Source organism: Corvus hawaiiensis, chromosome Z (genome assembly GCF_020740725.1).
Source record: "Corvus hawaiiensis isolate bCorHaw1 chromosome Z, bCorHaw1.pri.cur, whole genome shotgun sequence".
Lineage (NCBI taxonomy): Eukaryota > Metazoa > Chordata > Aves > Passeriformes > Corvidae > Corvus > Corvus hawaiiensis.
In genome coordinates, this window is record NC_063255.1 from 7,456,566 (window position 1) to 7,472,223 (window position 15,658).

General features: G+C 39.7%; 1 protein-coding gene across 2 annotated transcripts; it reads left to right on the top strand.

The window, feature by feature from the left end:
- The first annotated feature begins 240 nt into the window (after nucleotides 1–240).
- Nucleotides 241–15,354, top strand: ESM1 (endothelial cell specific molecule 1). 2 transcript variants are annotated; one of them, XM_048292826.1, is made up of 5 exons: nucleotides 241–1,049; nucleotides 2,086–2,169; nucleotides 6,555–7,224; nucleotides 11,122–11,277; nucleotides 13,367–15,354. In XM_048292826.1, the coding sequence occupies exons 3-5, from the start codon at nucleotides 6,900–6,902 to the stop codon at nucleotides 13,465–13,467; spliced, it is 582 nt and encodes a 193-aa protein (XP_048148783.1). In that variant the 5' UTR covers nucleotides 241–1,049; nucleotides 2,086–2,169; nucleotides 6,555–6,899; the 3' UTR covers nucleotides 13,468–15,354. The 2 variants fall into 2 exon arrangements, with proteins under 2 accessions (XP_048148783.1, XP_048148782.1); XM_048292825.1 differs by lacking the exons at nucleotides 241–1,049; nucleotides 2,086–2,169 and having other exon boundaries at nucleotides 6,479–7,224.
- Nucleotides 15,355–15,658: the final 304 nt, after the last annotated feature.

The window sequence follows — 15,658 nt, forward strand, 5'->3', positions numbered from 1 at the left end:
TTTTAAGCTTTCTAGCAGTTTTGTTTCTCAGTGAGACCAAATTTGTGACAGACGATTCGCAGCTGTTACGCCTCATTGCTTTCTAATTAGAGCTTGTTTGCAAACATTACTTTCCATATTTTGAGTAAAAAAAACACAGTAGAGATCATAAAACATTGAAAGTATCATGTGAAATCCTGGCCCTGCTGAAATGAGAGACACAGCACTTGATTCATTGGGATCAGCATTCACCCACAATATATGTGCCCCAGAGAAAGAAAAAAAGATATTTGAAAACACGACCATATGATTTATGGAGCAAAGGACAAAGGATTTAGGGAGCATGTGTGTGAAAATCCTCTTGCCACACTGGGGAAACAAATGGTTCTGTGTTAAGTCCCTCCAACTGCACTGTTCTTGGAGACCCTGACTGTTGTCTCTTTTCATGGAAGCCATGATACTGATTCAATTTTTGTCCAAACCTGTTCATGGAAGTAGATATCAATTTAATATAGCACGGACATGCCTGAGGACCGGCCACCAAAAGTCTCCTTTGCTCCAGTTAATCCAAACTCTCAGAGGCTTCAGCTGGGATAGACAAGATGGATGGAGTGTGAGGACTGTGAACAAGAGAAAGCAATAAAGATGGAATGAAGGGATATAGCCTATTGCACTCCTATTTTTAGGGTGCTTTTTGTGTGTGGCATAAGTAAACTTGCATATAGATCGGAGAGAGAACACAGTATAATAAAGGAGAAAAGCAGTATGATGAGGACTAAGGCTGAGCCAGAGAGACTGTGTGGCAGAGAGAAGTACGAATAAAACAGCCACTCATCCCAAGGAAAGCAAGTATGTGCAACACTGGAAAAATCTGAAAAATAGTTCCCATTGGTGTCCTGACTCCTTTCAGGCATTGTCTGTCTCTTCCCTGAAGTTGAATTACTTAGGAAATCAGAAGTCCTCTTCTGGTCTTTCTGGGATCACCTAATAATTCTGGAAAACCTTTATACTTCAAAGATGAATACTTACGAAAGGGAGAGATTTCTTTTTAATGAAAAATGATGATCAAGGTAAGTTTGATAAGCTTGCTTATCTAAGTTAATTAATTCAAATGGACGTTTCTCTGCCAGTGGAAGTCATCCTGGCTATATGGCAAAGAACACATGGAAGTATTAGCTCATGAGGACACCTAATCCTAACTTAAACAACCCAAGATTTCACACATATGACTACAGATTTGCTTGTTAGCAACACATGGAGCACAAGAAGATAACAAGCTTTTAATAGGTTTGTCATTCATTACAGGAAATAGCTACTTAGTCAAGTCTAAACTATATATAAGGCATGGCTAAAATATTTGCAGAAGTGTTGTAAGACAATAGCACTACTTAATTGCAACAAAAGGCATGTTTTAGTACAGAGAAGTAGAAATCACATTAATACTTAAGATATGGTTCTATTTCCTTTCGGGTCTATAGATTATCAACTTTTTTATCTTAAAAAGCAGAGATCAAGATCAACTTGAGTTGCAAGCAAAAGGATACTCCCCACCAATCCTAAAATACCTGATTCTAATATCTATACCTAGGAATTGAAAATCAAACTCTGCACTTTGAGATTCTGCACAGGTACCAAGAACAAACATTACTTCAATGGGAATTTGGCTTAGTTATCAGGGACTGGTAGAGTCGGAGTACAATTACCATTTGGATTGCATAGAGAAAGGAAAAAATCCATATGGTATTTGTAATTTTATTGACTGTTGAGTTACTGTTCATGTCCTGAAAAAACTGACGAAAACGCTTTTTCAAGTCTAATATCTTTTATTCTAGTTCTGCAGAGAACTACTGAGAGCAGAAGCTTCCTGATGATAGAGAAATGAGTGTGTGTTCCTACATCAATTTACTATGTCAAACAGTGAGGGAGTAAATAGTCACATTATCTCAGTATTAAAATTGTTTACCATATGGACACCTGACCACCTAAGCAGAACATGCAAAGAACCATCATTCATATCTTATTTTTTTATTGATAAAGAAACAGAATATTTGACGATCAGTCCTTAAAAGGTGTTTTTCTATACAAAAAGGCTTTATTTCTCCCTAGGTGCACATATGACTTACCTGGGGTGATTTAGATTCCTAGAAGCAAGAAGTGTCACAAGAGAAACAGCTCCTGACAAAACTATTGGTAAGACGGGTGTGTGTGAAGGCAGAATTTTGGGTTGCGAGTAATCAGTCATTGTATTCAGACAAACAAATTTTCTGAAGTATAGAAAAGGTATGTGACTTTCTTGTACTGTTCAGAAATTCCCTAGATCTTGGAGGTCTTGGGCACTGAACATCTTTCCTCCTCTGGAAATGTAGATGACTAGAAAGTATTAAAAAAAGTTTTCAGCATAACAGAGTCACAACATATTTTTTTATCATGTTTTTCCATTTAAATCAACTACCTATATATTGTGAGTGACAAACTCAGACTTGCTCACCATGGAAAAAATCGACCCTTGCTGCCATGTAGTAGAACTTCTACACCACTCTGTGATTTTTTTGCCTCTTGAACACCTTTTCCAAGCACAGAAGAACTATTTTACTTGATTCATGACTGAATTGATAGAAAGTCAGTAATTTCTGTTATGAAGATTATTATGGTGATTGTAAAATCACTGGGAATACCTGTTCTGTGAAGAGGTGACATAGGGCAGAGGTCCTGCAATCAGCCAGCCATGACCGGAGCCCATGGAGGAACAGGACAGTGCCACATGGGCTCTGTAAGTAGCACAGACAGGGCCCAGCTCCATTTCAATGGCAAACTCAGAGAAGAAATCATGTGCAGTAGGTTTGGCTAGCAGCTGCCAGGCTGGATATGCCATGTATTTGCACACAGACATATGGGCAAGTATATTTTTGCTGTACTCCAAAGAAGCTGTGGCTCTTATTCCTGAGTCTCTCTACAGGTAACCTCCATATCCAGTCATTTCTATAGTAGCTCCTGCAGTTTGTGCCTACCCAGCTCTCTGCAGAGCACCTGGTCTGCCTGGAGAAAGCATGTAAACATTTCTTGCCTTCAGCAAGTAGGAAATGTCCCAAAGCATCTATTTTTACCAGAGTGAAGTTGAGTTGCTATGTTACAGCTGAAACAAAGAGTAATTAGCAATTCATTGAAAAGATACAAGAAAAGAAATCATACAAAGGGGAGTCCTTGCCGCTATCTCACTTTCCTGATTCTTATCTCTTACTTCCTATTTCTGGCTTTTCATTTTGGACTTTGCAGCTCAGCTTCCTTTCGGTGTTTCCCTTTGAATTTTTGCTTCTCATATAGCATTGTGCCTACGGCTTTTTGTAAAAGAAGCCTGGGAAAAGGTTGGATTGTTCAGGAATGTGTGGTAGCATATTTTTAGTTTAGGGACTGTCTTTAGGAAGTGAACAACAAGGGTCATGCATTAAACATTTACCTGTGTTTAAAGAGATATTAGTGCTTCCTGCTTATCCCGACTTCATGCGTTCAAAAGACTGGATAGCAACAGTGGCCAGAACGCTTAAGTTCAGAAGAGTGGAGGTGAATGTTTCTCTGTCTAAAGAGTAAAATGAACAAAGCCTATTAACCTAGTCAATAGACTGTGCCCATATATCAGCACAAAAAAATCATGTAACATGATGTTTGCCATTTCATGGGTATTTTTAACAGGTGGGGTCAGACTTTTCAGAGGGCATAAATACAAGACCATCAACAAGACCATCCCACAGGCTGCTTTTGCTTGAGAAATAGTTTATTTACAAAAGAGCTAGAAAAATGGTTCTCAGAAGTATTCAGCTGGAACACAGCTCACTGCTATTAGATTGTTTGGTTCCTGTAAAGCATGGAACCCAAGGGTTGAAACCTTTTCTGCTTCTAGAAGGAGTGCCAAACATTATACATGGTGATGTAATTATGATGTAAGCTGGCACAAAGACAATTTACGCTGTAAATTTGGAAAAAAAAAATAGCTCTGATCTGATCTAGAAGGTCTTACCACCTTTGAAATATATTTATACAACAAGTTAAAAAATGGTGGCAAATTTTCTGCTGTTGATATCTGAGGAAGCTTCATTAATTCCCATTGCATCAATTTTCATGGAAGACCTTAGCTCACGGTTTTACAGATTAAGCTTTTCACTGGAAAGGAAAGCTTAATGGATTCAACAGGTAAAACAACAGAGAAATATTAAAACCAAAGAGAGTGACATTGGATTTATTTCACTATTTAATCAGTGGACAGTGTGGAAGATCATAGTATCCTTATTGTCTCCATGATACTCATGCGCAAGCCAGACGTCTATCTGTTCATATTGTTTTCTTCCATTACACGTATTTTTTAATCCATTGTAATAATTCACTTTGGCTTCTAGCTCCAAGCATAAGATACAGTTTCCATTTTATTCCAAATAATATTGGCTAGTTGCTAGGGGAGTGTGCTGATTCCTTTTACAATTTCTTTCCCTCACCACATCTGTGTGTAATTTTTTTATTTATCATCTCTCTAGGACATTTTTCCTGTGAGAAACCCAAATGTAAAATGTAGCCCTTTTGGATCTTGCTTGGTGTTCTAGACAAGGAGCATTTCCTATAAATATTTACAGAGTAGGATTTTATCAGCTGGTGGTTACTACCAGGCATAAATGTCTAAGTACATGTGTGGATGGGTCTGCACACCTGCACATCATCTGTTATCTCCTCTGAGCAAGCAAGCAGGCATGAGTTTGAAGTGCAGGTGTGAATTAACTAAAGGGTGAGCTGAGGGACTGCCCAGTGGGATTTACATTGGCTCCTCAGTCCCACAGGTTACAGCCTGACCTATTAATAGAAACCAACGTCAACTTTAGTTGTTGCTATGCCAGCAGCCATGGGCAGTGGTTCACATTATTCTGCTGACCTGAGAACTGTGGAAGAAATACTGGACTGCTGTTTTTTTTAAAACAGGCTTTTGTCATGTTTTAGTTGTGATGGAGTCAGTGGTAGGACATAAATTTCTAATTGATCTGCTCATTATAACCTTAAACTTGTGTTCCTCCTCTGGTTTTAGCTGTAATTCTCATTTCCATCTTTGAAGTACTCCTTTCACTTCTTAGGGGATAGTTGCTTTGTATTTTGAAGATGAAGCTGTCTACAACTGCTATTTGCTGCCAGCTCATACCTACCAGTAATATTTCCTTGGTTTGTATGTGACCTCAACCTAACATTTTAATTTTTTATATTTTAAATTCATTAATTGGTCCAAGAATGTATGTAAAACCATGCACAAGCTTGTGCGTGTAAACATCTGCCAACAACTGTGATTAGAAGAACTATGTTCCAAGTAATTATGTACAGTATAAGATGAATATCTACAAGTGTTCTTACACCTAGGCCAGTCCCTCCCCTCCCCTCCCCTCCCCTCCCCTCCCCTCCCCTCCCCTCCCCTCCCCTCCCCTCCCCTCTTTCTTACACCCACATACACCAGAAGTGTGTGAACAACTTACCAAAATATAACATACAGTATGTTGGTTTTCTCCATTTTCTTCACAAGACAGAAGAATTAAGAATTTTGGTTGTGTATTTATCAATTCACATTTGCATTCATGAAGAAAAGGCTTCCCTGCTCTCTTGTATTTCTAGCCTAGTTCTTCATTTTATTTGGTAGCCTACTGGCAGTGTCCTTAGCCCACTCGAGACACAGGATTCCCAAGTGACATCTTTTGACAAGTTCGCTTTGGTTCCCAATAAATTTACTGGCAACAACTTTTGGTATTCAGAGGTTTATTTATACCTAGCCTTATTTCTTTTTTCCTTTCTGGTAGATTTTTTTTCAAGTGCAGAAATTTTCATTTCTCCAGTGGCTCATCAGTTTCACTGGACTCCACTTTGCTGTTTCTTGTCAAGGCTCTGGCAGGATAAATAAAGTCTAAGAGGGGAGACAGGGGAAACTGAGATTTGTTTTCTGTTTATTTACATTGATTTCATTCAAGAGCAACATCAGAGCATCCCATAAAGTTTGTAAGAATAGAAGTGGTGTAAAGAGGAGAAGAATCAGCCCCCTGGATGTATGTTAAGGCTGTGCAGACAGTGCTGATGATGGATGGGGATTTCCCCTTTGTTTGTGAAGTTGGGGCAGCTCATTGCTCATTCTCCTGAACTTCCTTTGGAAGATCCCACAAAATGATGGGTTTTGTCTGACCGGTTTTCAGTTCTGGCAGTAATCTTTGGATGAAATGTTTAATTCACTTAAACACTGATTAAGAAGTACTATTTAAATGCAGGCAGAAAAAGCTACTGAAAAATCCGAGTCTGGCTATTAAATGACATGATCTCATTTAATTCCTCAAAATAACTGTCCATATCCCCTAAAAGAATATGGGAAGGATTTATTCTATTAAAGATTATTCTTTCAGCGGTAAGATGACTCAGTGTGATTTTCTTCTGGCTGTACAAGCTCTGATAGCAAGGCAGAGCTCTCCTGTCAGCAGTGTGCCCAGCGTCAGAGCAATCCCTGTCCTGCAGGAAGGTATGCAACCTCCTCGGGGCTGATTGTTTTTTTACTTTTTTTTTACTCTTGGCAGACGTCCTTGAGCATTTGAAACGGATGTGAGAGAGTTTTTAGACCTCATGCAAAACAACCAACTAAACATAACAGATTACATCAGCTCAGCCTTTTCAATTCCTGGATGGCAGCAGAGTGCTAATCCAACCTTCATCCTGGATTTCATAAACTGAAACAAGGGAGGCTGGCAGGAGCAGCGCTGCCGGATTGAGGAAGCTGACGACGGTGCAACATGTGGGCAACACACTGTATAAAGCTCATAAACTTGTAGGCTGATGTGTGCAGCTACCACTTTGGATTCTTTACGGCTGCTTCCCTCAGCAAGAGGCACCAGCAGGCTGAGCACTGAGACCTGCTCTCTGGGATGGAGATTTTACCCCTGCAAGACATGAAGGGCTTCCTGTTCCTCACATTCCTCCTGATGCCCGTGCATGCTGGAGCTTCTTGGAGCGCGAAATACGCAGTGGATTGCCCCGATCCCTGTGACAGTAACGCGTGCAAAAGCACTGTGCGCTGTAAGCGAACAGTGCTGGATGACTGTGGCTGCTGCAGAGTGTGTGCAGCTGCTCTGGGGGAGACTTGCTATCGTACAGTCTCGGGTATGGATGGTGTCAAGTGTGGTCCTGGGCTGAAGTGCCAGTTTTACACTGAGGAGGATGACTTTGGTGATGAATTTGGTATCTGCAAAGGTAATGATATTCACTTTGTATGCACCCGCTTTGGCAATTTGACAGCAACATACATGCAGAGTTTGCCTCCTGCTTGAAAAGTCTAAAATTGGATTTTTCCAGCTCAGCCCTTAGCCAAGAAAAAAGGGAAATACCTGCTGTCATCAAAAGGTGTTACATGTAGTGGGGCAGGGTTATTAATGTGACAGTGTTGTTTACACCTGGGAACGTGTGTGAGGAAATACAGATAGGGTGTGCTTGGAGATGAGATTTTTGACTGGGGCTTGGGAGACCCAGGCACTAGTCCTGTTCCTTCAGTTGATTTGGTGGGTGGCTTTCTATAAATTATTAAGACTTTAATCCCGCAAGTCCAACCTTGTCACAGGGTCCCTGTCACTGCTGCACACTCCTGGGAGTGATGCTCCCTCTGGCACTGCCGTCTGCCTGCCCAGGAACCAGGTGCTCAGTCTGAGGGATGGAGAAAGGAGCACTGCCTGAGTGCCTGGAGACTTTGTTCTGTTTAATTTAGTTCTACCTTTGAGATGCTCAGCTATCTTAGGGATGTGTTCAGGGGAGGCAAACAGAAACCCTCCTGCCTGAAAGATGGCAATAACAGAACAGAAGTTGACTGTGAGATGAGCAGCCAGGCACTGCTTTCAATTTATACAAGGTATGTTGCATGCTGATTTCATTAGTCAGAGGCTATAACGGCATTTTTCATTTAGGAGCTATTCTCACTCCATGTAAACAGGGGAATCTTTAAAAGGTGAGAAGGTATTATATTTGTAAGAAGTAGAATTAATATCTTAAAAAATAAGCTTCTTAAAAAGGAGTTTGCAAAGCATGAATGCAGTGGACTTTCCTGTTTGTGTACCACTTCAGTAAGTAAATACAGATAAGCCTTAGAATAACTTCCTTAAAAGTGGGAATATCTTGAATAGATAGTTAAATATCAGGAGTATTAATAGACTCAGTAAAAGTAATGACTTAGGACCAGACACTGCAAAAAACACCCAGGCTGATTCACATACAGCACACACTTATTTACCTTATTTAAAAAAAAACTTGTGGGCATGGTTGCACACAGTGTGAAACCCAATATAGCACTTTTATTGCAAACGAGTAGAACTTACATATAAAGATTGTATCTTTGGTGCACTCACCAGAGGAGTATTTCACTGAGATAATTGACTGATCTTCAGTTTATTAAAAACTACCACAGTGGAAGATACTGCCTATAATTCTATTAACAGTTCTTTTGAATTAGTGCGTACTTTTCACTTTCCTTATAGGAGGAATATAAAACACTTTTCCCAAAGTGTGTTATTCTTTGCAATAGCACACTTTGGGAAAAAACAAATATTATGGGACATGAAATCTGAATCCCCATAGCTGAATCTCGGATGCTCTGTAGAAAATGCAAAGTAAAATGCTTGGGTTTTTTTCCCAGCCAGTCAGTGGAAAAACTCTCCTTAATTTCTGTAAAGCAATATGTTGACTTAGAATTGTAAATTGGTGTTTAAATCTTCTATTCCCCATATATTTTTTTCCACTAAATATTATAGATGTAATTTTGAATTATTTTTCTTTCTTCATCTCGGCTCTGAGATAGCATAATCTCTCTCTGGGGCCAGATACTGTTATTTTATATATCCATTTACAGCTATGATACCAGGTCACTCACTCATTTTAATAACTTCCATGTTTGTAATAACTGACGGAGGCAGGATGGCTAAATTCTCTCTAGCTTCCTGTTACCGATTTACTTTGAAGTTCTGAAAAAATGATCTGAACTCTGTGTTCTTCAATTTCTTATTTCTAAAATGGGCTGTATATGTTCCAGAGCAATTTTTGGGGATATTTTTATTATTAGAAGAGTGCATCATATTATTATCAATGGCAATGTCATTATTGCCAGGAGCAAACTACTTTTTTGGTGCCCTTGCTTCCATTAAACCACTGGGAGCAATCTGCAATTTATTTAGGAGCAGGATCCTGTTGAACAAAAACCTTCCAAAAGAAAAATTGACTCAGATCTCAGTTTCATGAAATCTGAAGAGCCTCATCAATACCAGGATTATTCCACACCGAGCGAAGTGCTTTGGGCTCAGACTTGTTTCTATGCTGTTGTGCACATCTTTGAATCCCATCTCTCCAGGCTGAGCACCTGCAGCAGGCAGATTGATGCTCCATGTAGTGTGTGCTCTTTGCTTGTCTCCCAGGGAAGATGTGAACACAAGGACTGTTTCACTTGCGTGAGATTTTGTTTTTGTTTTATGTGGACAAGCAGCAGATCAAAGAGTGTCCTTCTTAGGAAGGGGAGTGTGGTGAGACCTTGTAAGATTCTCCTTGCTGGAGTGACTCGCTGTGTAGTGCCTTTCAGGGAACTGGTTGATCTTCTAGGGCTTTTCATTTATAAGACCATATCTGTTTGATACACAGAGAATTGTAAAATGTTGGCTGCGCTATAGTGCATTAGCTTGATTTTCATCTTGCCTAGGCTCTATGGCAAAGCTAAAAGTTTGCATTCATTCAAGAGGAGACTGGACAAACCGAAAAAGATAATTCTCTTTTGGGGTGCTATATGCACAGAAACTAGGACTGGATCAGGATATGCCATAGCTGAAAAGGAGAGACAAAATGAGGAGGGAGGTATCATTTGTGCTTACTACAATCACTTTTCTTAAGTGTTTTGTGGAAGCCTGGGCTAGATGGATCCTTGATCCTGATCCAGCCCTGAATAGTCGTTCATCTGCCCTTAGGAGGTAAATTAGAGACTCTTCAGACCTTGCTATTTGAGGTGACCATGTAGCCTGGGTTGGAAAGGACAGTTTGAACATACAGGCCTTTCTCATGGCATATCTCAAACCTCTGCTGGGAATGATCACCTGTTTGTGGGTTTGGAAAATGTATGTTATACATGGATCTTCCCAGTCTCCATCTCTTTAGCAATGGTTTTGAGAAGGTATCCTGTTCAACAGCAAGGCAAGAGGAAGACAAGGGCTGTAGCCCCTAGTTTAAACCCTCTGGGAAGATATATGATTTAGCATGTGATATGTGTCAGCTAAGGGATAGGGCAAATCTCCTGTACCTGACTTAATTTTCTTTGGAAAGCATTTGGTTCCATCCTAACATCTGCTCTTTGGTGCTCCTCCACGAGCTTGCTCAGGAATATGAGGTTTGAATTGGGGCATTATGTGACCAGATCCAGTACAACCAGGGAGTTGCCTTAGTGCCAGAGATCCCTTCAGGGCATACTCACTCTTTAGGCTGGAGATGCGGATGAGCTGTCTGCCACAGGAAGACAAAACTCTGCTGTGTGAAAAGGTGTTGGGTGGGAGGCTACTCCCCAGGAGCCAGTAGCCTCTCCAGGCAGAGGATGAGTTGCTGGATAGCTCCTCAAGGTCGGGCTGCATCCTCCACCCAGACTGCTGGCCCTGGCCACAGCAGCCCTGCACCAGCATCAGATTGCAGATCTAAGTCACAACAGTCATGAAGTCAGAAAATACCATAGTGAATCACATAGTGAATTCCAGGAATTTCTGGAGTCATCTTCTTTTCTGAATTCATTGCTAGCCCTTTAACTAAGTCTTCTGTGATTGCGTACTTACATACTCATTTTGCCTTTAACTAAGGCAATTTAATCTAAGAGTGCATTTAAATCTAAGAGTGTTTCAGAGAAGGATTACCAGTGGCACACTGTAAATAAGTTACAGGAAATGAAATGATGTATGTAATGTGTGTCAAGTTTTGTTAATACTGGAAAATACTTGTAAAAACCAGTCAGCATGCTGAAATCCTGTAGCTAAGGTTTAGCTGACCTCCACTCAAAGGTTTTCCACTTTCAAGCAGACCAGCTATTCAGACAGCAGCTGAGTTGGATCACTGAGAACTGCTTTGCAATATCTTTTTTTCCAGAGTGTCCTTATGGTACCTATGGAATGGAATGCAGGAAAACCTGCAATTGTCCCTCTGGCATCTGTGACAGAGTAACAGGGAAATGTTTGAAGTTCCCGTTTTTTCAACTGTCTGCTTCAAAGCCTCCAAATCGACGAAAAATATCTTCACACACAGGTAAGACCTTCCAGGACAGTTGATTTTAGCAGAAAACACATTGCACATGATCTGCTACCACTCGATGGGTACTTTGGTGGAGCTGTGCAAACAAGTAACAACACAAGGTAGGTTTATTTTTCTTATTGGCAGCTCCCTTAACATGTGGCAAGGAATTAGGTGAGCTGTGACACATGGTGAACATATTTTGAAATACTTTGTTGCATGTGCTAGCAGTACATCACCTGTGCAAAGGGAGGCTGTGCTAGGGTTTGCATCAGTCAGTTCAGGATTTTGCTACATTGCTACTATTTCACTACTATTTACTACTGTTAGCTAATACATAGTAAAAACAACACTTTTTTTCCCCCATGAGGACAGAGCTTTATAAGTTTTCAGTTGTCAGAGAACTGTTTTATTAAACATTTTATTGTAGTCATTTGTCACAGTATCTCTGGAAGAAGTTCTTTCCTTTACATTTATGTCTGTAGCTTGTAATAGGTCTGTCCAGAATTAAAAGTAAAAGAAGAAAAAAAAGGAGTGTGAGAAACTGGAGCGTTTTTGGTGCACCAAGGAAAGATCACTGAAGTTTTTAGAGGTGGGATTAAAAATTTTCCACTTTTTTCCCACCTGAGGTATATTTGTCTGAATGATGTTTACTCTAAATTTAAAACCAAACCAAAATAAATACAAATGTTTAGAAGTGAAAAAAAAAAACAAAAATCAAACCAGAGATTTAATCTTAGGCCTACTGGGAGCTTTTATAGGGTTTCACCTAAAGGTCTTTGGATTTTATTTCTTCTCCAACTGCAGTTGGTGTGCAATTTTTTATTTTCTCCTGTTATATTAAGCTATATGGAATTTGCTGTCTTCACACAAGATTTATCTTTCTCCCATTCTCTGCTTAGAGAAAGTTAGATAGTAGCAAATGTCTTCAGCTTGTGCTTATATCACATTTAAAATGATCTCAAAAAAACCCCTCTAATAAATCAGCCTTGGTATTTTTGTAGTTTTCTACGTGATTGTGCGCTTTTGCCTTTCCTTGTTCTATTTATTACTGAGGGTGCCACAATAATAAGGGTGCTTGCTTTTTTCTGTATCTAGCTTATATTCCAGATCTTCCCAGACTGTCTATTTTCATCAGTTCCTCCTCCCCTGTCCACTTCCCCACTTGCCTTTGGTCCCAAAGATTTTGATGCCCCAATGTTTAACTGCTTGACTTATCCCAGACGGGATGAGATACTCACTTCTCAGAAACAAATGGTGTTTTTTACCCTTGCAAAAGTTTCCCAGTGATTTCTGTCCTCAGAGGTCCATCACTGTTAGCAGATCAGGGACACTATGAGTAGTACTCCATGGGATGGTCAAACAGGCTTTCATTTAAAAGTGGTCTTTGGAAGTAGCTATAGTGTCTAGGTGATCTTCAGCAAATTAAAACAGCTGTAAAGACTTCTGTATTTCTGTACATAATCTGACCCATGTGTTTTATAAAGACCACTATGCCTGCATATACCTTAGCAAACTTAAAGCTGTCAGAGCATGGTCCTGTGCATTGCAATTTGACTCCTTTCACGGTCAAACGGTAGGGCAGTGGACAGCACGCTTTGTCCCAGGCCAGCTAGCTGTGCTAGACAACCTCAGTCACAGCTCAGGAATCAGCCTCAGCCAGGGACTGTTTCCAGTTGACAAATGGACTATCTTTTACCTATTTTTGGAGAGTAAGAGAGTTTAGTGGCACGCATCAGGATATTCCATGCCAGCTGGCCTCAGTCAGGGAATAGCTGCAGGGAAGTTTAATTTGCTGCTGTAGTTATTGAGGATGTGTTGCTTGGGCCTGTGTCACACTGGAGTGAGTGTTACAGTCAGAACTGGAAACTGAAGTCAAATAATCAGCCTTATGCTTAAACTGTTAGAAAGCAGATATGACTTACGCATTAATTTGGTAGAAATTTTACAGCTAGGTAAGCAGACGTAATTTAGTGAGTTTCTTGCAAACTTGCCAGTTAAGGATTTTCCTAAGTATTCCTAAAACCAGGGACATTGCTGCGGGACAATATTTTAAAGCTTTCATATTCATGAAATCCATCTTTATTTTTGTGGTTTTTTTCAGACAATGACATGGCATCAGGGGATGGAAATTCTGTAAAAGAGGAATTCGTTAAAGAGAAAGTTATTCGCTCTCCAGTAATGAAATGGCTAAATCCTCGCTGATATTTACTTACACTTGTAAGACTTTCAGGTGAATGCATTTCTCACAGATTATTGAATATGCAACAACACACTTTAAGAACAAAGTAGATCTATAACGTATGAAAATGTAATCTCTGAAGGTCAAATGTGACCAGTTTTTAGTGACAAATGTTTACTTAAAAATAGATTGTACAGTGTATATGACTTTTGATATTTGTTTTGATAAGTATTTGAACAGAGAAATGTATTGTGGTTTTTTGAATGTATAGTAATACTAAAAACCCAACATGATCATTTAAATAATGCCAGAGGCTGACTCTTGCAGCCTGGGGCTGGGAAAGCTCTCACTGAATTAAGGGGACAGTTTAGGTGAGTGATACTATTGGTGTGGAACACCATGAAAGAAACACAGATAAACTACACCTCTGATGGAAGGAAACCCCCTGAATCTTGATAACAATAACAACAGAAGCACAACAATGTACATTAAATAAACCAACATTAGTTGTTAAAAATTTTCTAGTTTTTGGAAGTTTGGTGACAATTCCTCAGAGATAAATATGCCTTTCTTCAGTGAGAAAATACCCAGCATTTCAGTTCATACATTGTGAATAACTTAGGCAAGACACTGCAGACATATATTGTATTTAGTTGGATTTCTAACGTTAAATTTTGTACAGAGAAACAGCAGATTGGTAAATTCTACCGATTTGTAGAAGGGGATCTGAAACAAAACAAGCTGCTTACCATTATTTAAATATATATGTTTCTATAAACCAGCTAGTTGGTGTCATTAAGGCAACGTCTGCATTTCTTTGGGAAGAGCGGTGAGAGGCCAGCAAAGGAACCTTCATATTTTCCATCTTCACTGCTAGCTATGGCCCAGATGTGACTCGCAGGGAGTTTATTTGATCCCGGGTAGGGAAGACTTGGACCCTCAGCAAGTGATAGTGCAGCCACAGACTACAGTTTTGGTACCCAGTCCTTTGTTTATCAATTGCATGAGCAAGTGGTCCCATTTCAGCCAGGAGCAAAACTTATATGTGTTAGAGTGTTGCAGGAATGGGCAGTCCCTCATTCAGTCTAAATTGGAGGATACACGTGTAAATCAGAAATCACCACTGAGATGGGTTTGCTAATATGTCTGGAAACAACCAGATTCACAGATAATGAAAATTGATGTTGCTGGGTCAGAGTGAACCTGGATTCCATGAGTTTAGGAGCTGCCTTGTAACACAGAGTACGCTCATTGGAAGTGTGGCTTGATTTTAATATTTCCTTTGAAATCCATGTGAGCTTTGACAATGACTTCAGTGAAAGAAGGAACACACAGTACAGTAGCCAGAGTTTAGTTCAGGATCTGAAAGCATACTTTAAAAACTATGAACAACAGAAGCTCTAATGCCCTTAAAGAGATCCAAAGTCAACATCTGTGGAAGCAGGTTGCTTTCACCTGGGAAAGCAGAGTGAATCATGCTGATCTGCAACAAGAGGATAATGACAGCAGTAGACATGCAAATGTCAGGATTAAAGTGCCATGATAATTGGAGACATATAAACATAAGTCTCAAACTAGCATAATGCCACATTTTAACCTGTATTGAATGTTAGGGTCTGAGACGGAACAATGTTATCTTGGGCCATTTACAAGCAAGTGTATTGATTCTAATCTACTGATATCAAAAGTAATTTTTTTCTTTATTTCAGTGAGAGCAGGATCAAACCCATGGTCTTCCAGCAGACTGATGATAAATATTTAAAGAATGTAGTAAATATTGCATACATTATTAATATTTTGCATCAGTGTCATAAATGACATTATGAGTTCTTGAATGTAAATCTAGTAAGTCAGTTGGTTTTAAAGAGTGTAATATTATTATTGTTCAATAAAAAAAACAACTGAAAGCATCACTGTCTATTGTGTCTATCTATTAACGACAGAGTAAGCCTGCTGGTGATGGTACAGCCATGGTGCATGCAGATTAGGCATGCTTTTGCTCTCAAATCCACAGAAACAGTTTCACAACATTTGCATCTATTTCAGCAAATTGCTGGGACCATTCACAATTGCAGAAGCTGAGTGGTGGCCCATGTCCAGAATGATTTGTGTCCACACCATTCCAACCACTTTCATTTCCAAAACAAGGTGGCTGGATCCTAGCTGCCTACTCAGAACAACCAACTCCTTGGCCATTCCCAGTACAGGAAGGAT